Source organism: Ambystoma mexicanum, chromosome 12, assembly GCF_040938575.1.
Source record: "Ambystoma mexicanum isolate Mex_15411 chromosome 12, UKY_AmexF1_1, whole genome shotgun sequence".
Taxonomy (NCBI): Eukaryota; Metazoa; Chordata; class Amphibia; order Caudata; family Ambystomatidae; genus Ambystoma; species Ambystoma mexicanum.
This window is the reverse complement of record NC_090936.1, coordinates 1,008,006,888-1,008,033,001: the sequence shown is the minus strand read 5'-3', so window position 1 is coordinate 1,008,033,001 and position 26,114 is coordinate 1,008,006,888. Positions and strand designations below refer to the sequence as shown.

The 26,114-nt window shown below is 46.6% G+C and overlaps 1 protein-coding gene across 1 annotated transcript in view; it reads left to right on the top strand.

Moving 5' to 3' along the window:
• Positions 1 to 26,114, top strand: part of KCP (kielin cysteine rich BMP regulator) — an 823,409-nt gene that overhangs the window by 725,490 nt on the left and 71,805 nt on the right. Inside the window, exons 45-46 of the mRNA XM_069629543.1 lie at positions 12,480 to 12,573; positions 16,442 to 16,615. Coding sequence (XP_069485644.1) covers positions 12,480 to 12,573; positions 16,442 to 16,615 — 268 coding nt within the window. The remainder of the gene's footprint in view (positions 1 to 12,479; positions 12,574 to 16,441; positions 16,616 to 26,114) is intronic.

Genomic DNA, 26,114 nt, shown 5'->3' with positions numbered 1-26,114 from the left:
TGGATTTATTGGCCATGAATCCACATTGATCTGGGTGGACCAGAGTCTCAATCACCTGCAGTAGTCTGTTAGCAAGTGTTCTGGCGAAGACCTTGGCTTCTCCATTGATCAGTGAGATGGGACGGTAGGAGGCACATTCCTCCGGGGGTTTTCCAGGTTTATGTATGACAACTATGCACGCCTTCCTGAGGTCCGGGGCGAGTGTCCCTTGTTCTTTACTGCGTAGGAACATACGGTGCATATGAGTTGATAGTGTGCCACCGAGGCATTTCCACGTCTCTGTAGGGAAACCGTTGGGCCCCGGGGTTTTCCCGGGTTGGAGCTGTGCGAGCGCCTCTTGTATCTCGATCTCCGTGATTTCAGCGTTCAGGAGGTCTGATTGGTGTTATGAGAGTTTCAGGATCTCAATCCGGTCGAGGTAGCACGAGGGCTCGAGTGCAGGGCTTCCGGTGGGTGGAGTATAGAGTTTCTTGTAGTAAGTGGCGAATGCTTCCACAATGTCAGAATCATCCGTCAGCAATGTTCCATCTGGAGATTTGATAGCACGCACGTGTCCTCTATTTTGCTCACGTCTCTCCAACCAAGCCAGGGTTTTATTTGCTTTGTCGCCTCGTTCTTAGATTTGGCTCCGGACTAGCTGATGGGCTGTTTGTGCATTGTCCAGAGCTAAATTGCTGAGGGTATCTTGTGCCGTGATCAGGGCCACCTTTGCTTCTTGAGTGTTGTGTGCTAGGATTTGCCGTTCGCATTCCAGGACTCGTGCTTCTGCTTCCCTGATCTTTTGGACATGATGTTTCTGGTGGGCAGAAACCGCCGAGATAGCTTCTCCTCGGAGGACTGTCTTGTATGCCTCCCAGATCGAGATCGCCCAATCCACTGAGCCTTCGTTTATTTCGAAGTATTCTGCAGTCTTTTTTTTTAGTTCTTCCGTGATTCCAGGGAGCCGCAGGTGGTATGTGTTCAAGCGCCAGTTGCGAGCCGGACATCGGCGGGCGTTCTTCATGGTTAAAAGGAGCAGAGAGTGGTCTGAAATTCCCCTTGCAAGGAATTCAGCAGATAGAAGTCTATGGTTTGTGCTACGGGGGATGAAGGCGTAATCAATCCTTGAGAGTGACTTATGTACGCCGGAAAAAAAGGAGAAGCCATTCTCGTCACTGTGGAGTGAGCGCCAAGTGTCTGTTAGCCCCTGAGCTTCGGTGAACATGGCAAGCAGCGTCGGGCAGGGCGGCTTCCAGGTCTCAGAAAGATCTATCGACTGTGACGTCCATCACTTCGTTGAAATCCCCTCCTATCACCCATAAATCGGCCTCCTCTTCTAGGAGCAAGTTCCGCAGTTCAGACAGCAGTTCTTTCATGAGCGTGGGGGGTGGGGCCCCATTTCTCACCCCAGATGTCAGCTAGCAGCATCACATAGCGGCCCCGAGGATCGGTTCTGACTTTCCTGACCTTTAGGGGGACTCATTTATGGACTAGTATCATCGTACCCCTGGCGCACTTTGTGAATCCGGCATGGTAGGTATGCAGATAGTTGGATCTTTTGAAAAAGTTGGTGTTCCTGCCAATCAAATGTGTCTCATTTAGGAGATCTATGTCGGGTGAGTACCGGTTGAGGTACTGGAGCACCAATCTTGCTTTATGCTGGAGCCGAGGCCGTTAACATTCCAGGACAGTAAGGATAGCGTGTTGATGTTCACTCTATATGCGGGGGTCTCTTAACGGGGCATCTAGAAGGATTAATGAGGGTCTTGTATGTTTCGAAGGTGTGCAGAGGTATTCACCCGAGGGAGACGTCTGGGGGTTGCCCTGTGGCGGTGTGGCTGATGACTGGGTAATTTGGGTGTCATTGGCCTTGCCCGTAGACAGTGCTTGATTCTCTTGCCAGCATAAGTCGGTGTCATGCTTTCTCGTCTTGTGATTCTGATTCCTTACATCCTTAAAACTCCCCCCACCCTGTACTTCCCCCCCAACTGGGAGCACCTGTCACCCAAACATTAAACTTATAACTTAGTAAACTTCCTCGGGATAACCCGGACTGGGGTAGCGCCTGTGCTGCATGAGGAGCGGCAGCCGCTAAATGGACGTTCCTGTGTTATTGTACTGAAGATTAACCTCCGTATTGCGGAGGTCTTATCCCTTTTCCGTGGGGCTCCCGGCTAGGTGCTGCGTAGTGTCACCATCCGCATTGGTCGGAGATCGAGGGGGTGAGGGCCGCCCAGACCAGGGCTTCTGTGTGGGCGGGCCAGGCGGTACGCGCCGTGCTCTGGAGTCCCTGAGGACTTGGGTTTTGAGCCATTCCCATGCATCTTTGGGGTTGTAAAATAGATGAGTGGTGCCCTCGTAGTGGACTATAAGCAGTGCCGGGAAGAATAGGGCATATTTGACAGATAGCGACTGGAGTTTCTTCTTGACTGAGTCAAATCACTGGATGGCCTTTTGAACTTCCCTGGTGTAATCAGGGTAGAACCCGACCCTGTAGCCGTTGTATGTGATCGGGCCAGAGGCCCTTGCCATTTGTAGGATCGCATTGCGGTCACGATAATTCAGTAGACGTGCAATTATTGTTCTAGGCGGGGCTCCCGGTAGGTTGGCCGGTGGGGACTCTCTGTGCCCTTTCTATGGAGAAGAATTTGGATAGTGTTTTGGGGGCAAAGACATGAGCGAGCCAATCTTCAAGGAAAAGTTCAGCGCTGGGCCCTTCCTCCTTCTCCGGTATCCCAAGGATCCTAAGATTATTACCTTGCGCCCTCCCCTCACTGTCCTCAGCGCGATATTCCAGTTGGGTGACTTTTTGGGTGATTGCGGTGAGTTGTTGTTCCAGCCGGTGAACAGTGTCTTCTGGGGCTGACACCCTCTGCTCTGCCTCACCGACCCTGGCCGACAGGTTGCGGAGGTCCTGGCGTATGAGGGACAACTTGGTGGATAGGCCTCCTATCCTCGAGTCCCCAATCGCGTTCATGAGGTCTGTCAAAGAGATTGGGGGGTTGTGGGGCTCTTCACGGCCCCTTCCTCTTCTGAAGACTGAGTCCCGCGGCGGGGAGGAGCCCCAACAGTGTAGAGGTCCATCTTACTTAGTAGAGTTTGCCTCTTGGACTTTTCTTTTCCCATGTCGTGGTTGATCCGCCAGGTATGGCGGGTGGTCTGGGTGCTTCACGTTGTCACCCCAGGTGTGAGTGTGGGATTGGGAGAGATCTTGCGTAGGTCAGATGGCCATATAGAAGCAGCACAAGGTGCTGCCGTGTGTCCATGCGAGGGCTGTGCCAAAGACAGAAGAGCGTGGTCTCTATGAGTATGGGCCTCTCCTCCAGGGCCGCCGGGATCTGAACTGCATTTAGTTGTAGGCTGCTCTTAAGTGTGAGAAAGTAGTCCATCACCTAAACTACAATTCGGTACAGACTGCTTTGAATATTAACAGTGCACTTGTGTGCTCTGCACTGTTTTTGGTTGCACTTGGGTTTTATGCTTCACAGTCTAGTCATATCCCAGAAGCACATGCAAGTACTAAAGGATGTGTGTACTAAAGTTGCATTCTATTATTGGACATTTATTTTTTGTAGACCATTTTTGAAGTCTTATCAGCTAAAAAAAGAAATATACTTGCAAGTGGATTTTAAAAACAGTGACTTGCCTGGAAAAGTTATTTCTTTATTAAAAGTTATGTTTATGTTGGAATATGTATATGTATCTTTATCTTTTGCTCTGTATGGTTACTGGGTGAACAGTTTTCATTTCCATTTCTAATCCACTTTCCTCCTCATAGAATAATCTCCAACAAAAGAACAAAAGTTGTATTTTCTCTATGGGTGGCCATTCCTTTACTCTTCTAGCACTGTATTAGTGACCCTCTGGTTACACTAGTGCCCTGTAGCCAAAATGGTTTCTCTCTTGCTGGTGTTCGGGAGGGGAGACTGATCCACAGCTAGGCAACAGTGTTTCCGTCAAGCTAACCCTGGCTAATCTAGTGAGTTCTGGGCACTGTGAATGTTCTACATCCTGCAGATGCTCGCCGCTCAGTCTCCCGGGTGAGTCTTTGGATCCATAGCTGCTCAGCTAGATGACAGTAAGTCTCTCACAGAAATGAATGTGAGAATTAGACTATCTTCTGATGGGATGACCGGATATTGTCTGGATGCCGGAATATCCTCCAAAGAGCTAAACATCGACCTAGTCCAAGCAATAGGTTTTAATCAAGTAGGCCTGTATTTACGCTAGACAAACTCGAGGTACCAGACTTTGTCATTTCCATGAGTCAAAGGACACGAGTAGGGGCACTGGTTCCAGTACCAACACCATAGTTATGCAGGCAAGCTGGGGACCAGTAGCCATGCTGAGGAGGCGTTGATCCTGTGGAAAGATACACTTTTGTAGATAGAGTACGGTGCAGTGGTCCTGTTTACAGTCAGTATGATTCCAGAAAAGGATAGATGCAGTAAGGACCATGTAACCACAGTTCAGACAAGAAGTGAACTCCTCAGTGTCCCAAAGAAACGTGTAGAGTTCTTTTGTCTGTAACCGTAGACCTTGAACTCTATCTGTTACCAGTGCTCAGGGAGTTGCAGTGAGCCCGCTTCTGCATTACCTATGTGCTCAGGGAGAAGCAGCAAGGCTTTGCTGAGAGTAGGGCTTCCTTGGGGCTTTTCCAATCCAGCGGGTGCACTTATCTGTCGGCTGTCTGTACTCTCATGAGAAGTCCAATGTTGGTAGACCTTGAGAGAGCGTCTTCATCAGAAGAAAGCAAAGCATGTAGGGAGGGAATTTTGCTGAGTCTAGGACCTTACCCCTCATAGGCTAACATTCTGATGTTGCTTTTATTTTGATGGGCAGACTGGGTGGCCTAGGAAGTCCTTAACTACTCTCAATAGGTTTGTCTCTATGTCCTTATCGATTTGATATCCAGTACCATCTCAATGAAGTCCACCAAGAAAACAACCATGCATTGTTATCAAATCCCCAAAACACCTTTAGTGGATGACATATCGTAATACTTTGTGTATGGGTATTTTGTCTTTTTGCAACATTCCCGCCATTGATCGCCATTATAACTCCCTGTGTTTTCCAAACGGTCTGACTTTTGAGAAAAGTAAAGCATCTTTCGGGTCACTTTCCTGCTCAACTCCTTTCCTGTGGAGACACTCGCCAGTCCCTAGTGCTGCCAGTGCAAGGAGACATTCTCTACCACTGATGATTGCCTGGTTTCGTTGTGTAGCACAAACCACCTTACATGGATTGCTGACAGGGCACTTCTTATCTTTGCATCTATTTCTTCTCATTTGCCTGGTAGCATTGTGTATGTCTTTGTGATGTGCCTAGTATAGGTTTCAAGGCCATGAAACGGGTTTCACATCTTTTTTTCATGTGAACTACCCTTCTCTATCTTTTTTTATCTCATAATGCCAGTTTGAGTACCATATATTCAAAACTAATTACTTCCTCATGTGGTTTAAGTCCTGTCCTTTGGCCCTATTGTTCTCTGGTTGTCTACCTGGCCTGTCTGTCACAAACTACCATATAAGGGCATGCACTTTTGCTGGGTCTGGCCTCGACTCAGCGCAAAGTCCTCTGTGAAACTGGTTGAACCTGGGCTTAGTTCCATCTGGGCTCAATCCACACTTCTTCCAGGAGTTGTCTGTTGTTGTTTGAATGGTGCAGGTCCTTTCCATTGGTGGGTGGGTACATCCTCTCCAGCCCCACTCCCAGCCTGGAATTTGAATAACAGAAATCCTGGCACATTCTGAAAGTCACCCACTGGAGCCAAAACATCAGACGATGTGTAGACTGCACTGAAGACCTGATGGACAGCTGATGAGGGGAACACACAATGTGCAAGTCCTCCATCAGTGAACCTCTACTGCCTCCTTTGAAACAAGAGAAGCCCCTGTATGGGGCCTTACCCCCTTGGACTGGTGGCATCAATCTGTCTTGCCTTTGTTGTACTTCAGAAGTGTCCGGGGACGCTCCTATGGATGGACCATCTTTCAACTAGACCTCTTTGCTGCAACAGTCACTATCCAGAGCCGGAGCTTCGTACACTGCAGATCATCGATTAGTGGGACAGGAACATCTTTCCCTGCACCATCTGCTCTTCTGCATGAAGACTGGCCTGTCTGGAGCCTGTTCTTTGCTGCTGCCATGAATTGAGCCTGCGGACCCCCTGACCGGGGTTTCTTAACCACCACTGTTCATCTGCTGTGCCATGGGTTTCTGTTTCCATTGCAGGAATCATTGTGGCTGTTGACCTGTGGTGTCTGACCTGTCCTGCTGCAAGACGGCAGGAACCATCCCACACCTGGAGATCGAACCGCCACCGAGCTCGATCCAAAACTGACACCTACTTCAGCCACTGCACCCACGACCTCTGGAAATTCACCAACAGAACCAATAGCAGAAGAAACTGGCCACAGGGGTTGTTATTTAGAAAATCAGTGTTTGGGGTGTAAGTGCACATACCAAACTTTGTGCCCTCTTCATCCATAGGAATTGCATTGGGGTAAAATTCACTCCCTTTTACTTCCCTTTCCCAGCTGTGAGAGGTGGAGATTCACCCCAGGGTAAACATGGTGTGGTGGGATTGGCAGGGAAATCCTGAATTAACCTTTTACCCAAAAGTGTGTGCAGATTTAAATTTTTGGGGATTCTGCCATCTCATTCTTTATGGTACCTACACTTTTTGCTTTTTACCTATTTTGTTTTTAGGATAACTGACCTCCTTTTTGTGGACAGAGGGAGTTCTAATGAAGCACCCCTGCGACTAAATCCCTTTTGTATGTGTATGGTCCTGTGGTAGTCCAAGGCTTTTAGGACAGCTGTGCTTTCTGAGCTCCTCATTCTTGCCAAGGGTGATTATATCACTCCGCGTTGGATTTGGGTAGGAGGCTGGTGGCAGCTATGATTTAGCTTTGACTTCATGAGGAGTGAAGCCGATTTTTGGCAAAGGTTTTCCAATGTAACTTTTTGTAGCCATTGGGGCACTAATGTATTTTTTTAGAGTTGCTCTCAGCTCATTTGTTTCATAGGCGTTTCTTTGTTAGGGGAGACCACAAGGCAGGCCTAAAATAACTGTTGTGAACACATATAAGCTCACTTTGAGCTCAGCCCTGCTCCCTCTGTGCTGGTGAGGACTACTTTAGTCCAGTCCCTAGTCCTGGACATGCCAGTACACAAAATGCAGGCCTTTTCTGGGTTGGCAGCTTTTGGGGCAAACATGATTGACATGCCACCAACAACTTGGTTTGGATCCCCTTTCTGTGATTATTGTTTGGAGCCCAGGTGTGTGAGGGATGTGCAGGGGAGACCTTCTTCCTACCCTGAGTTCTGTTGGATTTTCAGGGAGTGTAGCAGGTGCACTTTAGTGCTGGAGGATTTACACCATGAAGAGCCCATTGCTGCCCCTGGGCCTGGCTATTTTGGCTGGACGATGTGTCCAAATTAAGCACTGGTTCCCATTTCTGGTGCTTGCTGGCTTTTCTGGGCTGTTCTCGTCATTCTACTGATCCCCTTTATGGGTTGGATCAGGCTTCACAGGCTGGAACCATTTTCTGGGCCATTGTACTGCTGCTTCCCATTTTTTACCACCTGCTTCTTTTGCCTGGTTTTGGAAACTGAGGGTTTCTGGAAGGTTATTGGGACACGTATACCTTGCCTCCTCTTCCTGTCTCAACCATCCTGGATCGCCTCTGCCATTACGGGACCATCTTTTGCTGGTGGCCTTCCTTCATTTCTCCTTTGAGCCACTGGAACCTGCTTGGCTGGGTTATTCCAGCCTCAGGGAGCCACCTCTGCTGTTCCTTTCACTTATGGCTGGGGAGTCCCACTCCAAGGAAAGGCTACTGATCTTCTTTCTGTCTATCGGGTCGTCATTAGTCTGGGGCTCAAATCCCTAGGTGACTGGGTCCCTTAAACCACCCTGCACAAAAAGAGCTGGACTCACCATGCTTCGCGTTCCTGGGACCAACTTTTCTAGAGTAGTAACTGTGAGCACTAACCTCTGGGCCCTGCGTTGGTGGGTTATTTTCAGTACTTACTGTTAAGACGGAATCTCCATTTTGGGGGTTGTATGGCTTTTTAGAGCCTCTTAAATATTTTGCTTTTTTCCTGTTTATTATTTTTGGATCTCTGACCTATTTTTGTGGTCTGTGGGACTTCCTTCCCCTTGCTGTTGCCACCATTTGTCACCCATTTTAAGTATATGGTTCTGTGTTGCCCTTAAGGCTTCCAGTCCCACCAGAATCCACTTGTCGGGCCCCCCTACCCACTTTGAGTATTGCTCAGCTGTGCTTTCACTGTTGAGGGGCTTCATCATGTGAAGGCTGTTTGATCTTCTTCTATGTCGTCGGTGTCGTTGTTGGGCCAAGGGTTCAAGACCCTAGGAGCCGCTCTCTTTAAACTGCCTCTAGGAAAGATGTCCTAGCTATATCGGGTTGTTCGGCCCCCCAGGAACTTAGTTTCGGGAAACCAACATAGTGAATACTTACCACTTGGTACTGGGCTGGAGCTACATGTTTAGTACTTAGAGATTTTTCAATGTATTTTTAAAGACATGCTATCTACTTCTCCACATGTGAATACATGTTTACCCTGTGTATATATTCTAACAATACTGCAGATTCTTTTGTATGAAGTGAAAAACATTGTTTCTAAAATATATCTAAGGTTTTTGGAGGCTTCTGGCTGTGTTTCAGAATAGTTTTAATCGCATTTTTGACTGGGATGTGTGCATTCTTAGTTTACATATACTGTGAACTAGAGATACAGAAAACACTGTGTATCGTTGATGTTGGCATAGGGATTTCGGATGTTATTTTATTATGTGTTTAAATGCCAGTTTCTTTTTTTCTTCATACCCCTTGTCTTTTTGTTATGAGCTTGCCACCAGGGCGTGGGCCTACACAATATTACATGAGTGGGTTGTGGCTTTTAGTAAAATGCACTGGGTGTGCAGGTAGTGGACATGTTAACTGTGTGTCAGTAATGGCTTGCTCCCCTTTTCATGCGCACCCTACTTGTCACTTTATGTTGTCTGGCTGTCTTTAGCTAGAGGACCCACATTTCTGTAATGAGGGTTTACCTTACTGTTTTCATAAAATACATTGTATTTTTATACTTTGTGTGTTACCTGCCGAAGCCTGATAGTTATAGATGTGCAACGGTTCCATGTGTTCACAGCGCTGCATCTGATGCGCTGAATTTTACGTGCAGGTCTTTCCTGTGTTTAGCATTTGCTGGGCTGTCCCCACACAGGGGCCCCCCTTTCATCCTCTAGCCACCTCTCATAAAGTCCTCTTTTGAATGGGTGGGTCTCCCTTTCACCCCCCTCATCAGGACACCGTTCTTTAGGGCCTCCTTCACCCGTTTTCATGGATCTCCCCCCGCCTCTTCTCAGCTCCCATTCCGCACCCTCCCTGCCCCTTTCCAGCATCCTTTCCACTCCCTCCCCATCCCTTCAGTGCCTTTTGCCCCAGGCTGCCCTTTATGGCACTGCAGCATCAGCGCCAGGCAAAGCCGCCAAGGTCAATGCCCATTCTGTAAATGGCAGCGGGGCAAGACATCTCTCCATGTGTGACCCAATAAATGCATAGATTTTCATTACGCTGGCATGGTCTATTTTCTATGGCTACATGTGTGAACTAATTGTACCTTTATGCCAGCCTGCTACCCTTTCCTGGCAGATAATCCTGAGCACTGGGCCACTCTGCCTACATTAGTGCCAGGCTATTATGCAGGTGTATGCAAAAAGGACGTGCATACTCGTCCTTGGCACTGTTTGGTTTGGTGCCTTTCCCCACCATAGAGTTTGCGGTTGTATATCACTTAATCCCCGGTGGGTGTTTAAAATTGCCTCAACACTTGCTCTCAGTGATCCCTGTGGTTCGTGGTAGAAGATCTCTTCAGGGGTATTTCTAAGCACACTTTCTCTCTCATTCAAGTGTATTGGGGCTGAATCCAGCTTGGCTGCATCACTTCCTGGTCTCGAAAATGGCCCTGGATTTCTTCAAGTGGCGGCCTTCATTTGTGTCCTCTGTGGCCGGTTGCCACCATTTCCTCACCTATGGGATAGAAGTAGGAATTGCACTGTTTGTCACCACAAGCACAGATCTGACTGTGTGATGTATTTCATATGGAACAATCACATATGTAAGTGAAACTAGGGCAAGGTGAAATTCCGTTCTGCCAGCCACGGAAGCGAAATCCGCCATTCGATAAACTTTGCGCCACTCTTTTCAATATGCAGAGGGGGGGCGCAACGTTTTTCATGCTCAAACGAAGGACAAATTTTAAGAGTGGCATGAAATTACTTATGCCTCTTTGCGAACCTAGTATGAATCTATTAGCGCGGCACAAAGTTCCATGTGACGCTGTTCTAACCTAGCGCAAATTGAAAAGATCGGCTCAAAGTTTCTCGTGCCACTGTGCACGCCTACCATGAATCGAACAAAAAAGCTGTGCAAAGTTTCTCGTGCTGTTGAAGGACCTAGCACTGTTTGAAAAAAACATGCAAAGTTTCTTGTGCAGCTGCACAAACCTGGTATGGATCTAAAATAAGCCCACACAAAGTTACTTGTGTCACTGCACAAAATTAGTTCGGATTGAAAAAAGACACACACAAAGTTTCTCGTGTCGCTGCACGAACCGATCACAAATTAAAAAACTGCATGAAACTAGAACAGATCGAAAAAAAATACCTGTGCGAGGTTTCTCGTTGCGTTACACAAAACTAACATGGGAACAAAACACCACGCTCAGCACAAAACCGCATAAAATAGTGCCAAATTTCAGTGACGGTATAACCGTAATGCTGATTATAATGATCTGACAGAAATGGAATTCGGTGCAGATTACCTATGAAAATTTAGCTCACACGTAAGTTAAACTCCTCTGATGTGACTTTTACAGGTACTTTCCTGGGCACTGAAATTCTCCCTGAGTCTCCCACAAGGAGTTCTTCGACACGCCATTTTGCATTGTTTGTCTTTGCTACAATTCTATTACTGTTTCTAGTAGGAACATAATGGGCCCTTATGACTATTGCTGTCAACGTGAACTATTCCTAATCTAAGAAAAAAATCTAAATATTCTGATTGTTGTCCGAGGGTGGCTAAAATGCCTTGATGTCCTTGACACTCCTACAACATCCGACATGATTCTGCAATTTGTGTCCTCCGATCGCCTGCAACGTTCTACATTATCTGTAACCTTAAGGCCTTAAGGCCTTCCATGATGGCCACCCTGCACCAGCATACAAGTGGTGTCCTTGCTACTGCCTCAGCCAGCCCCCGCTCCAATTGGCTGGACTGGTGTATTTTGTCCAATTCCTGCAACCGGGAGACGGGAGCCGGCACGTTTGCACTAAGGCCCATAATAGAGTCCCTGCCTGTCCCTGTCCGTTCCAGTACGTACCCCAGGCCGCACATTTCGGTTTGCCCTTCATTCTATATGCTGATGCATCAAACTTCTCTGTGCATTTCTCTATGGCAGTCCATGACCTTAAAAGCCGGTCTGCTAGATGACTTCAGTGACACCGCCAGCCTTGGCCCCCTCCCTTTGAGACCCTTTACAATGTAAAAAACGTAATGGCCTCACGTATTTCGGTAACCTTGCTTCCTCTGACCTACCTATTGTCACTCGCGATCACTCTTATGTCATGTTGCACTGTACCCCTGGTACATTTCCAAGCGTATGTGCTGCAAAATGTGCTTTAACTGTGCCTCTCTGCTTCCTGAACGTTTTATTTCTTGTACCTCGTCTGCTTCTGCATCATACCTACATCGTGTTAATGCTTGTCCACCGTACCTATAGCCCTCCACCGCTGTGCTCATTAACCCTACCACCACTCAGATTTGGTTATACTAAGGAGATCGGCTGACCCTAGTCTCATCGCATGGCCTATCAACGCTACCCTACTCCTACCAATCACACCTCCCTTCGCCTTTGCCCTATTGTGCTGGTTGCCCTATGGTTGCACTCTATTGTCCCGCCTATTAGCCTCCCATTAGCATGTTTCACACCAACCTGTAATTGTATAAAAAGGTGAGGCTTTTCCAAAGTGTGCTCCCTAAAATCAGTTGATTTTTACCTACCTTTTTTACCTACCTGGAACTGCATATTTTGATATAGGACCCCGTACCATGAGGTGAGGCTTTTCCAAAGGTATGTTCCCTAAATAAGTGGATTTCTACTTGACTGTAACTGCATATTTTGATGTAGCACCCCGTCCTATGAGGTGAGGCTTTTCCAAAGTGTGTTCCCTAAAATAAGTGATCTTTTACCTACCTGTACCTGTATTTTGCGAGGTATCATGCTAAGACTGCAACCTGTTAGTATTCCAAGAAACAAATATAACCAACTTCTTAAGCTAAAAGCACCTAGATACCTCTGGGTTTTGTGCACTATACAAATGACAAAATAAATAAATAATGAAATATATTTGGGGATAATAGAAATTCCTCACGGTAATAACATCTTCCTTCAATACTTTTCTATTCCAGGCTGGAAATGTGCACTGTGAGAGAATTCCATGCCAGCGTTTGACTTGCATGCACCAGGTGACCGATCCAGGCACGTGCTGCCCACGCTGCAGAGGTAATGCATTTTGTCGTGCTTTGCTAATCCTGGGTTCATTTTTCTGGCAGAATCAGTTTGGGGATGAAGACTTTCTACAGAGGTATCATGGGTGGGACTATCCTGTGGGCAAGTCTTTTTCTGCATTTTGTGTCCTCTACTACTCGGAGGGAGCATTTAACTTGTTTTCTTTATCACATGGGAGACAACACCCTGGCATTTAACCCTGGGATCTTCATTTCATCAGAAGGACTTTGCTTGCTTACAACCTACACATTTTCCATCAGCCTCCAATTAAGCTATCACTCTGGTAAACTCCTGCTTCTTGTGTATTTCTGTTTTCACACCACAACAGCACTTATTCATCATGATTGTCACGCATTCCCATCATGTAGCCTCTTCCTGATTTTTTTGTTTTTTACAAGCTTTATATATTTTCAATCTTCTTGCTGGGCATAACATATCTTCTACACATTTTCACTCCTTCCCCTGGTTCATAGACCAGACGCCTTAACTAGTATACTATGCATTACGTTAACATGTCTCATGACAACTTATACTAAAACAACCAAACCAGTCAACATCCGGGTTCCAAGGAAACTTAGTCTTTGCTCTTCCGCTCCTTCCTCTCCCCTTCTCTAGGGTTATTTGAATCTTCTTTTCTCATCTGTTAGTCGCCAGATGGAGACGTTTCGCAAAGGTCCAGTCTTATAACGGTATTGTTCTCTCTCGTTCACGGATTCCTGAAATGGGAGCCACACTTTTTCAGACTTATGAAAGCTTCCATTAGCTAGAGCAATCATTGTTTCCTTTGCCAGGACCCCTCATATCGTTACCCACCATTGTGCCTCTATCGGGCCCCCTTCTATTCTGCAGAACTGGGCCTGTGTTAAACGTGCCACATTCAACAAGTGAGTCGGTAAAGTACTCCAGCCCCCCTCATCGTATCTTCCAGCACATTTCCCAGCACCAACACGTGCGGGTCCCGGGGCAACAGGATGTCTTTTATAAATTTAATATGGGCCAGGATTTCGTTCCAGAATATCTGGGATTTCCGACTTGTCCACTACATATGACCTAGGTTACCTATTTCGCCACAGCACCTACAAAATGTAGTGGCGAGGAGTCAGCCATGATCCCTTTGGTTCTCTGGGATGTGAGGTACCATATGTAATCTATCTTGCAAATCGCCTCTTTAATGTCAGTGCATTTAGATGCCCTATGCGTCCTCTCCCAGAAGCGTTCCCAATCCTGCTGCTTCCACCATTTCATATAAGGAAGTTTATCTTCCGAGACATCTCCACCCAATAATTTATATAGTTTTGAAATCCTGCTCTGGTCAATAGCCTCCTTCTGTAATAGCTCCATACCCATAGGGCTCCGATTCCCTGCATGTCTTACCATCGCATTCGTAATCCATTGCCTAATCTAGATGTATCAATATCTTTCCTGCTCTCCAATATTGTACATAGTCTTTCATTATTCAAACATTAGGGGGCCTCTATCTTTGTATAACTCTTGGAAATGCATTGTCCCAGTTCTTTTCTAGTTATTCAACTATCCCTTACTCATTCCCAGGGGAAAGTCTGGATTGTGGGCAATTGGAGATAAGGTCCCAAGTTCCTGAGTCACTTCCCCCATTTCAGAGCTCTGTAACAGTATTTTAGCAAATAGTCCTTCGAGGATGATATTCAAACCCCAGCCTGTCTCCCTGCCCCATCTAGGAAGAGGAGTTTTCCTAATGGGACAGAGGTGACCCCCTGTTCCACATCCTTCCATCTCTTAGCACCTTGGGCGCTTGACAATCTAGGAAGAGGAGTTTTCCTAATGGGACAGAGGTGACCCCCTGTTCCACATCCTTCCATCTCTTAGCACCTTGGGCGCTTGACCAATCTATCATGGGGTCATTTGCACTGCTAGTAAGTATTGCCTGATGTCCAAGGCACCAACTCCCCCCAACAGTGGGTATTTCCTGTTCCATACAAAAACAAATCTTTCCATCTGTAGTCATTTGATCATTGCTGTTGGGATCAGTACTGGAAGAGCATGGAGCACATAGAAAACCATGGGCAACAAGGTAATTTCTACTGCCCCTATCCAGGAAAACCATGAGGGATCCCACCCCTCCCTTCGATCACCTTCCCGCAGAGATCGGAATGTTGAGTTATAAAAGTCCATAAAGATCGTCGTCAATTTCACCCCCCAAGTAAACTACTGTTTTTTCCCTATTTAATCAAGAATACCCTTTTCCGCCCGCTCAGCTCTTAGGGATCCTCAGTAATTTCGAGCTTACAGTTATTTGCGAAGCCTGACACCCTCCCAAAAGCGCTTTAGTATCTCCATTGCCCGGGGTAATGTCCTTCCTGTATTCTGCAGGAAAAGGAGGACATCGTCTGCGTATAAAGCTATCTTATGTTGCTGGCCCTGACTTGTTATGCCCAATATCCCCTCGTCCCGCCGTATCAGAGAGGCTTAGGTTCCATGGCCATTGCAATACCAGAGGAAACAACAGACAACTCTGACGAGATCCTCCCTCATTGGCAACGGGTGTAGTAAATTCTCCATTGGCTTTAACCCTCATTGACAGAGATTGAAAATGTGCTAAAATCATATCTCTGAATCGGGGCCCCACTCCTATCTCCTCCAACGTATATTTCAGATATGTCCAGTCCATACTGTTGAATGCCCTGTGGTCATCCAGCGCCACCACAGAGACCGTCTGCCCCGTTCTTCTCCCCAATTATGAGATCAATCGCCTGCCAAATATATTATCCTAGCTAGATCTCTTCCTGATAAAACCCGTTTAGAGGCGTATAATTTATGGGAGAAATGTCATTAATCGCAAGGCCAATATCTTGGCATATATTGCTGCATCCCCATTGAGGAGTGATGTGGTGCAATAGCTTGCACATTAATTTGGGTCCTTTCCCGATTTAACCACCAGGATAGTCGAGGATAGCATTATGTATTGTGAACCTGCCCCCTTTTCTGCAATGGTATTGAATAATTGTCTGAGTGTGCTGTCCAAGAATCGTTTAAACGATTTATAATAGGCATTACCAAATCCATTCAGACCAAGATTTTTATTTCAGGGCAGGGAGTCTATTGCCTCCCCCACCTCTTTCTCAGTTATGGGTCGCTTGCTGATTTTACGTCTGTTCATCACATAGTGTATGATGGGCTTTACTGCATTGCTCTTTCTGTTTACAGCTTTTGCTCTGGTTCCAGTTACATGGAGGTCGCTATTGAATTGGGTGCATACGATGTTGGGGAGTTAGCGATCACAAGAGCTTGCAACATATCCTGGAATGTGGCAACATATCCATAGCATCCCATCCTAACCCTTTGAATGCCATCTTCTTACATCTTTCTAACAGTCTTCTCTTGACCAGGCCATACCTGAAGCCCAGTCATAAGGTAATATCATGGGCAAAAGGCTGCCACGTTTTAACTGGGTGGCTGGAGCAGATCTCGATCCCAACACTCATCTAAAGACTGAGCAATTTTACTACCACCTCACATTGACAGTCTGTTTGATTCCAATCGTCCTTTCTTCAATAAAATCTAAGGTCCACCTGAATGGACCCACATGCACCCAAGCCATTGTAAACACATTCCTTTTCACTTCGGACTCATCCTGCCCTATGTCTATGGCATTTGCACCCTTTTCCCCATCCTCGTACCTTTTCTCTACTCTGTTTCCTCCGCAGGCTAAGGTCTGGACACCCGGGGCTGGGTTACAGTACACCAACTTCCAGACAAGCCAGATTCTCTGAGACCACTAAAATGTAGATTTGATATAGTATAAAAACCTTGTAATATAACATAATCTAATAATGGGTGCATTTTTATGAAGACCCTTGATTAAACTTTCTCTACTTTATTGCAGGCTGTGCATACAACGGCAGGGAGTACCGTGACGGCAGCAGCTGGCTGTCCCCTACCACTCCTTGCATGTCCTGCATGTGCGTGGATGGCGTCACCACCTGTTCCGAGACTCGCTGCATCGGTTCCTGTGCCAACCCCATCCAGGTGCCTGGAGAGTGCTGCCCGCTTTGTGCAGGTATTGCGATGTTGGATTGATCTGGTGAGAGATGGTAGCTGGGGAAGTTGAGTGTGTAATTGATGAACTACCCCAATGAAATATTCCTTCCAGGAATGGTGATTCCATTTTAACTTGCAAGTACACAAGCAAGAGGTTTAGTTGGTGCAAATAGTTATTCTGATGGTATCCCACCTCTCGCTCTGCATTTGGCAACAATTCTAGGGCCTCATTATAAGATTGGAGGTATTGGCTGTACTAATGCTGCCAAAATTAATTATAGGTACTGCAAGTGGTAACAGTTTTGCCACCTAATTCATAATTTGCATTACTCACTATTCCGGTGTCCTATAGGATTTCACAGGAGAGTGAAGCTATTACCACAACCAGTAAAACCATTACGGCATCATGCATACTGGTAATACCTTCACTTCCATGACACCTTTTGTTGTGTACGGGTGTCCAAACCCATAATCGGGTGGTGTTGTACAACAGACAGTTATCAAAATATCGCCTATTTTATCCTTTCCACAAGATGTATAAGGAGATCTCTACTATACACGAATCCCAATATACAAAAATGATCCTACTAAAATAGTGTGGTGTTCAGATCCTTTTCTGGTTTTCAGTGGTTTATTAGGCAGAACTTATAGGAGTACGGTTGGAAATTTAAATTTCATCTATTTTGTAGTGTGAGAGTGTAAATACGTTTTGCAAAGCATTTACCACTCTCAAGCCTCTAGGTCTTTCCACCTAAATGGGGTTTTGCACGTAAGGGAGAGTAGGGCATGGTGCCTACAAGGCTGTCGTCCTGAAATCTCTGAGCTACCTGGCTGAGCAACTCAGTATCTCTGGGGGCCTAGGATCCGACTCTTTTGCACATAGCATGGTACAATGTACTCTTGCTAGGGATATGCTTAAAAGGTGTGTGAGTGCCTGGGGGGAGGAGAAACGATTATGTTTTCCCCATAAATCAAGTACAAATAAGCTTTGTAGCTACCTAACTGACAAGTGAGAGATGTCCTTTCATTCCAAGAGAAAATACATTTTCATTTTTTTGAGGGGGGCGAGCACAGTGATGAGGCAGCTAGAATGTAGGTAATGTGATGACTTCAATCGAGTCATCACATATTCCCCGGTGAGGACCTCCGCCCATTTGGCCAGGGGATGGCAGATGCTGCCTGATCCTGACCCGGTGGGCGACTTTATGAAGGAGGGTCACATGGGAGGGGATAGCCACCGGGGGGGTCATGGCTTCATTGGATAGAACGTGGTATCCCCCATTTCCCCATGAGGAACCTCCCTGTTGCCCAAGACCCTGATGCCCTTTAGCTCTGCCTCGGTTTCCTCCTTTAGGAAAAGTAAGGAAACCCTTTTCCAGTAACCCTTAGGACAAACTTCCATCCCTGACCTAAAGAGTAATAGATCCAAAAACCACCCTTTCAATTATAGTTCTCCTTCAGGTATAACTGATTGTCCATCAGAAATGATCAATGGACTTTTATTCCCACAACCAACTACATCCTCAGTTAATAACAGTGGACTTCAATCACACACACCCTCAAGTACTGAGACGAGGAAGATAAAGTAATTGATACTGAGCAGCAAGCATGGTGAACGTGCTAGTCATTGGATGAAAGCACCTGAGTGCCAGACCTTTAAAAATGGCCATCACGTTGAGAGATGGAGCTCATGAGAGAACGTGATCTCTCCAGGGAAGGCGGATGAAGGCTGGAGGCATGAGTTAGTGCATAGAAGCTGAAGGCATGAGTCGGCCTGCAGAAGCTGTAGGCATGAGCTGATGTGGCGAGGTGAAAGAAGAAGGAAAGAAGAGAAGAGAAGAAGGAAAGAAGCATGGGGCGAGTGAGGTGGGCCGTGGACATGGCAGGAACTGCAAGAGGGTCCCAGCGCATCCAGCAGCCAAGAGAAGTAGCACTGTCCTTACTAGGAGCCAGAGAAAAACCAGTGTGCAGGAGGGGAGGCACGAGGGGAGCCCCGAGACAGCCTAGAGAGATATCAAAGCCACGCAGATTTTGAAACCGGCGGCGAAGGTACGCCGCATTAGCATGAGGGATCCTGGAAATGCTGCAGTAAGCCTGTGAGTCTGCCAAACCAGAGTGGGGACACAAGGACACTTCGGTGACTGTGCTGAAGACAATTAGAACATTGGGAAGTTACAAAAGTGAAATGGCAAGAAGATTGTGTATAAATAAAAGGTGCAGACATTTTTTTAACATTATGAGATTGTGAAAAGCAAAGTAAAAGCTCAGATTGTTTATCGAGTAGATATGCTAAGCCAAGAAAAAGGGTATATGCTACTGGAATAGTGAAGAGGAACTGTAAGGCATTTTGAGAGTTCAAAGAGAACTCCTGTCAGGAGAGTACACCCGGCATCTGAGAGTTCAAAGAGAAGTTCTGGAAGGAGAGTACACCAGGCATTTAAGTGTGCATAAAGAGTCCTGGCAGGGGAGTATACCAGGCAAAGTGCAAACCTACAAGGAGTGTTAAACAGAAACAGGGTTTGTGTTAAAACGAGGAACTTGTGTTACAAGAAGGAACTTTTGTTGCAGGAGACCTTACAAGACTGAACTGTGCTCATCTAACAAGATTCTTGTGGGCCAAGGAAGGCATAAAGAAATGTTAGTCTGAGAGAGATTTGTGATGCCTGTGAAGAATCCAGGGGATGGGAAACATCCTCTGGAATTAAGGTATTTTTTCACCTGCTGAAATTAAGGTATTTTCTATTTTGGAGAACATTTACATTGAAGCCATTCTACTTTTGGTTAAAACCACCTTTTTGAAAATACCAGGTTATAGACATGTCCCTTATCACTTGTTGTTTTGTTTGAGTGTGAGGCTTTTTGCTTTATGACATCCAGACAAAGACAGATCCTTAGCTTTGTTTTAGGGAAACTCCTCTTTAGAATAGGGCCAGAGAGGCATTGTCCCAACCCTTTTTATTTGAATAAAAGTCTATAAACAAAAATATGACAACTTTGTGTCCGGCTTTCATTTCTGACCCCTCAGAGTAATCACAGGATTCAGAATAGATTAGGATGTGAACTGTGCTTTGTAAAACTGTTTATTGCACCCTCTGCGGTCTTCACTGAGCCATTCATGCAGCATTTGAATGTTTTTAGGCCTGCACATTGTGCAACAGCTCTCAACAGAAGACAATGATCGCTGCTGCATTTTAACCGGTGGGCTGGCTAAAATCAAACACTGGATGAAGAGTTTCATAGGACTGGGGTGCTACTAGTGATGGTGGACTCTCTGTTTATGGAAATATGGAAAACCCATCTACATTTGGACCATGAGTTTATAGGTTATACTGGAAGCAACATTGACAAGGGAAAAGCAAATGTATAATATAATTGTTATATCAGGTTTCAATAAATGTATTAGTTTATCAATTTAAAGCTTTTGTTTTATCATTTCTGTCTTCACGTACTGGTATTAGCGATCCCCTTTGCAGTCGACCTTAGCAGTGCTCTGGGTAATGGTGCTTCCATTGAAACATTTACCCAGGCTTTGGTTGTACCTTGTCAGCTACTTGATGCAGCGCAGGGATGACTCACTAGATAACCTGCCCTCATGATCATTAGCGCCAGAGCTAGATCTCTTCAGGGATATTGTATGCTTGTTAGGAAACATTTTTTTCAACTTTCCCACATTGACTTCAGAGGAACCCCAGTATATTGCCTATGGATTTGGACTCTGACTGATTTTTGGGGTGGGTGACGTCTCTTTAGCCTCACTCACCTACTCAACTCATATTGTTTGGGTTTGGGGTGCACTGAGTAGGCAGTGTGGAGTGTGCTTCTCCCATTTTCCTTTGGACTTTGTTGCTATGTATTAGTACAAACCCCTTTAAGTGAGGTTGATGCAGGAACATTGAGTCCATTTATTAAAAACATTTCTAGGTTCATTTTGTATTGCTTTTATGATGTGCACTAATTAAACAGGCTGGTGGCAGTGAATCGATATGACTCTTTTCCATGGTACACTACCATTCACCATTGTGTTTATGGTGATAATGCCCTTTGAGGACCATACACTAAAAATGGTGGCTGCTTGGGCTTAGGCTGCAACACAGACACAGACAGCTTCTCTGCTGTGGAACACCAAGCGCATCCTCCCAGAAAACAACTTTGTATCTGATATCCAAGCCTTGGTCCTCTCCCAACTGGATGTAGCAATGCCCTTTAGAAAAGGCCTTCCGGCAACTACCCTGGTACCCTATAGATGTGTCCCACATGCTACAGCATGACTCATCAAAGCACTGCAAATTGAACCACATCACCCCACCCTCATCGAACTGCAACGGCTCCGGAAGCAAGCATGTGTCATCTTCAAATCCTGCTGCATCATCTTCCAGGCTGTCACCCTGAAATCCCCCTGCTACCTCGCTGAGAAACTCAACATCTCTGGGGGCCTACGATCAATCAGAAGTAAGGATGTGGACTGACTTGAACTCTGCTGGTGTAGGAAGGAAAGAACAAGAAGGCTTTCTATGTCTATGCCCCCAGACTCTGGATCCTCCTTTCCATCGACACCAAACTCCCCCCTTCACTTCTACATTTCTGGATGAAGCTCAAGGCACTCCTCTTCAATGAATGGCTCCTCCATAAAACCTAGTTCCACACACCCTCCACTCCCCAGTTAACCTGAGACTGGGTGATCAGCTCCCCCCGTTTCCGCTCCCTGGTTATTTCTAGATCCCTTGCTTCCAACTGCCTGCCCTGGCCCTCCAACATTGTTAGCGCCCCACACTCTTGTATCTCTGATTTCCTCAGCGTTTCACTCCCCCCATGATCTGTAAAGCGCTCCATTGCTTCCCAAAGCCAGGTCCCTGCTCAATGAATGCCCTTATAATAATAATAAAAACATTAATTGCACTATCATCTGGCTATCTCTCTGCCCTCCCGGATCAAGTAATACCACATTTTTGGTCCGGAATATTTACAGGGTTGCTGAAAGTAAGCCCAGTCATTGATATATTTACCTGAACTTGTTGGAACTGGGGAGTGCGACTGCCTGGTGCCAATCAACATTCCAGCCAGGGTGATGCTGTGTTGCTAGGCAGATGTGGGTTAAGCAAGGAACTCATGGTGGCAACAGTAAAGACAGACACAAGTGATCACAGTTCAGGGAGTTTATTAAACTGAATGTGCAGGTTGGAAAAACGCCTAATCTAAACCTAAATCTAAGATCGGACCAATTCTATGACCATCAAATAATAATAAGGCAGTCCTAGTGGCGTCTTGTCAAATAAAGTGGCCTGTACTAAGAAAAACCTATTGCCAATCCTTACGCTAAATACAAAAAGAGTGTGAGATTAGGTTCACAAGAAAGAAAGGAGTGTGCACAATTGATAAGCCAGGATGTGGTAGCCGGGGGTCTCCTTTCTCCATGTATTTCAGCACGGGACAAAGTGGGACTCCTGAGCACAGCACACGCTCAAGCTTTCCCAGCAGGAGACAGCAGTTCTGCTCTCAGATATCAGGACCTTCGGTGCTTAAGTCTCTTTTCTACAAAAAGTCTCTTGCCTCCGAGAACCTGATGTGTTCAAAACAATAAACAAAAGTTCCTTTCTACTTGTACTTCGGGTGATGTCTTTTCACCCCTGGATCCCCCTCTTCCATGCTCAGATCCACAAACAGTTCCTATTGATATCTGGACCTTCGGTGGTTGACCCTCTTGCTTCAGAGAGCCTGACAGGTTCAAAATAACAATCAAAAGTTCCTTTCAGATTGCACTTGGGGTGATGAATTTTCACCCCTGGGTCACCTTCTTCCAGGCTCAGACCCCTCTCGAATATCAGGCTCCATCCATCGAGTTCACTCTGGATTGCATTCGAAGGATTTCTCTGTTGCATTCATGTTTAGGTGGGATGATGGTTTTCCACCCCTGGATCCTCCTCTTCCGGGCTCAGACCCTTCTCGAATGTTTGCCTCCCTCTGACAGGTTCACTACAGCTCTCTTTTACACACTTCCTCCTTTTACTTTCACAAATCTTTGGGTGATGACTTTTCACCCTTTTATCCCCCTCTTCCGGGCTCCGACCCTTCTCAAATATCAGACTCGTTCAGTCGGTTTCACTACGGCTTTTTAAAACAACCTCACCTGTGACATTCACAAGTCTTAATGTTTTTTTTAAACAGTTCACTCTGGACACCGTCCTGCCGGGTTCACTTTCGTCAACACACTGTTCATTGGGACTTCAGGATTCGCCCCGTTCTATCGGCATCCCTATGTCGGGTTCACTCTTGGCAATTCTTTCCTTTCACACAGTTCTTTCTCTTGAATTCACTATGTGCGATTCACCTCCCTTAGCTTTCCAATTACGTTTGGGGTCAAAGAATTTTGACTGTAAGGGGGTTTTGCTAGACCTCCTGTATGACCACTTTGACCTTTTCCTTGCGGCTCTCTGAAATGATGTGACACCTGAGCCAGCAGGTAAGTTATTGTGGGTTTATTAGTAAAATATTCACAGGTACACCGGCACGTCCCTTTAGCCTAGCAAACACTTTCCAAACTGTCCCACTTGGAACACTGGTTCAGAAAACAACACTCACACTCCACAGTGACCTCACAGCACATGAGCACTCCATACTGACATCACCACATTCAGAGAGCCAGTGATGTCACCCACCAGCCACATGCCAAGCTTACATTACAACACCTCTCCCTCCTTACACTTCTGAAAACCTAGATGAACAGGAACCGGAATGTCCTCCTCACAAAGGGCCGCCAACAGTCAAAACCCAAATCCGACTGGGCCCTGGAAGCAATGGTGCTGAATCCGCACCAACCATGGCAAACTCCTTCTCCTGCCATGCCACACAAACAACACGCTGTCCTTGAATGCCACATTACCGCCTGCTTCTGTGGAAAATCCACTGAGTCCACAGTACCACTCAGTGTCACATCCGCGTCTCGAAAACACACCGGTCTTCACACATCCGGCGCCGGCTCCCACACCGCAGACCTTGTCTGCCTTCAGCACCACCCGGCCTGCTGAAAACTGGCCACCAGGTCCGGATACCTGGAGCCAGACTGCTGGCATAAACACCCAGGACGTGAGCATATGGAGGGCGGTGTTCTTAGCTCAGCTGCTGCCCCCTCCACGACAGGATTACATTACAACACTGTCCTAGGGCCTTCTTGTATCGGTAGTTCAACAAACGTGGGATCAACCAGAGTATCTCGAGTGAGCATCCACGTTATGCCGGACCCCTCTACCGCTGGTTTTCCCTCAATGCAACAGTTCTTTGTACTTTTCTTAATTTGCCACTGTGCGACTTTCATTCAACACAGTTCGGTTTCTTATCCGTTCTCCCCTCGACTCACCGGCTGCGATGAACCGCTTGGCTTTACTTATATCTGGAGTCAAGGATGGTACCACGGTAGCAGGCGTCTCTCTCTTTCCAGTTTATTAACGTCAGCATGCTCCGTGTACCATTGACATTTGCTGCAACACACTCTGGCTATTGTTTGCGGTCTTATCTTTCCTTCTATGGAGGCTTTGCGGGTGTGGGAAGGAAAGGGCAAGGTCGCTTCTCTCCTTGTCGCCGCTTCGGTTCTCTCTGCCTTCTCCCCCTCTTGAACTGCCGTGCTTGGATAGCTCTCTCGTCGTGCGGTCTGCCTTGCTCGTATTGTGCTCTCGTGCTCCACCTTTTATCCCTGTGGGGAAAAGTAAAGGGCTGTCAAGTGTGTGATGTTCTGGTCAATTGCCTGACTTTGCCTGACCCTTGGGTTGGGATATGTCAGTTAAACAGTTTTGGTATTAGTCTGTTGTCTTTCATGGGGTAAGACAGTGTTTGTGGCAGAAAAGGGAGGGGTTAGTGTGTCTCATTGTCCTACGTGGTAGGATGGGGAAAAGGTGTTATATGGAATTACAACCCTCGTACCAGTGGGGCTGATAAACTCAGAAGGATGAGATGGGTAGAGTTTGGGAAACAAAAGGGAATGACCGGGATTATTATCTTAAAATGAACAGGGGGGATTGTGGGAATGGTAGTGTTTTGTTCAAGTACACTGGGCATTCGGGAAAGAATAGGCAGAGGGACATGGAGAAGAACGATTGGGAGTATTTGGTTAGGAAACAGAAAAACAGGGAGTCTGTGAGAAGTCATTTCTGGATGCAACAGGATTTGGGATCCTAGAGCATTTGTTATATACAGATGTGTTGTGGGATTTGGGCAAGACAGATTAATAGGAAGGAAGGGAGACACATGTGGTACAACCCACAAAGGTTTCTGCAATCTCGTCCTCCTCTCCTTCTCTGGTATAATACTGCATCTCACCTGGGGTATTTCCCCGAGCACAACTCGGGCTCCCCTACCCAGGTGATGCTCCCTCACTTGTCCAACCCCATAGTTGGGATCTGAGAATGCCAGCCCTCCACTGGCGACCTGAATAAGGGATTCTCGAGATCTACTCGGGAGAATACCCTCAGGTTTCTCACACTTGCTGTCATCCACTATTGGACAGCTAGAACCCATGTGAATGGTGCAAATTCTCTCTATTGGTGGCCTGGGGGACCCCTTCGACTTATTATAGGATACAAGTACACAATCTGGTGCCGACAGCTGGAGCTAAGGATTGTTCCATGTGATATAATTGCGGCAAAAATTGCTGTGATAACAAAATATCGCTGCAAAAATTCCGTCATTTTTGCGCCGCCGTCAATGAAAAACATGCGGGGGACACCCCTGCAACCCCCAGACCCATTATACCGTTTAAGGGGAGTGGGGTACACCCCCACAACCCCCGCTCCCCTTAAATGGTATAATGGGGCACACTTTTACTGGGTCAAATGGCGTAATTTTTGCCGAAATATTTTTTTACCGCAGCATTTTTGCCGCGATTATATTACCTGATACCCCAAGGATCCTGTGAAGGACCACTGGAGTTGCACTGGATAACTACTGCTTGGACCAGCATTGCCTCAGCCAACGACTGTATTTTGAAGCTCTGCCTTCTTGAGCGGCAAGACCTGCGAGAGGTGCCTCCCTCTCTTTCACTGGTGGGGCCAACCTGTCCGAAGTCTTGCATGCTCTCGTCTATGCCCCAGAGCTTGGAATTTCACCCGCATCCTCCTGGAGTTCCACTGCCACATTGCATGGATGCCGTATAGTCTTGGGACTGTAAACTTTATGGGCCTCTTCTCTGCACTGCAGAGTCATCCTTGCCTTGCTGCTGTCATACTTCACCATGGAAAAGGGCCTGCCTGGGACCAAAATATGACTGCAGTGCTGTCCGGTACCTGATGACTCTGTCTGGCTTTACATTTGCTGTCATTCCCATCCGCTGCTCTTTAGGGGTATTCATGCCTCATGGAATTCAGCTTAAAGCTGACTTCTCTCAATCCAGGGGTACATGTTGATATCTGACCTGACCGTTGAAAGGAGCATCAAACCTTCTACCAGGGGCCCGCTGCTGCAGAGTCCAACTGTGATCCAGGTTTTCACCGGTGATCCTCTGTCCTGTGAGGGTGTTGGTTTTGCTGATGGAA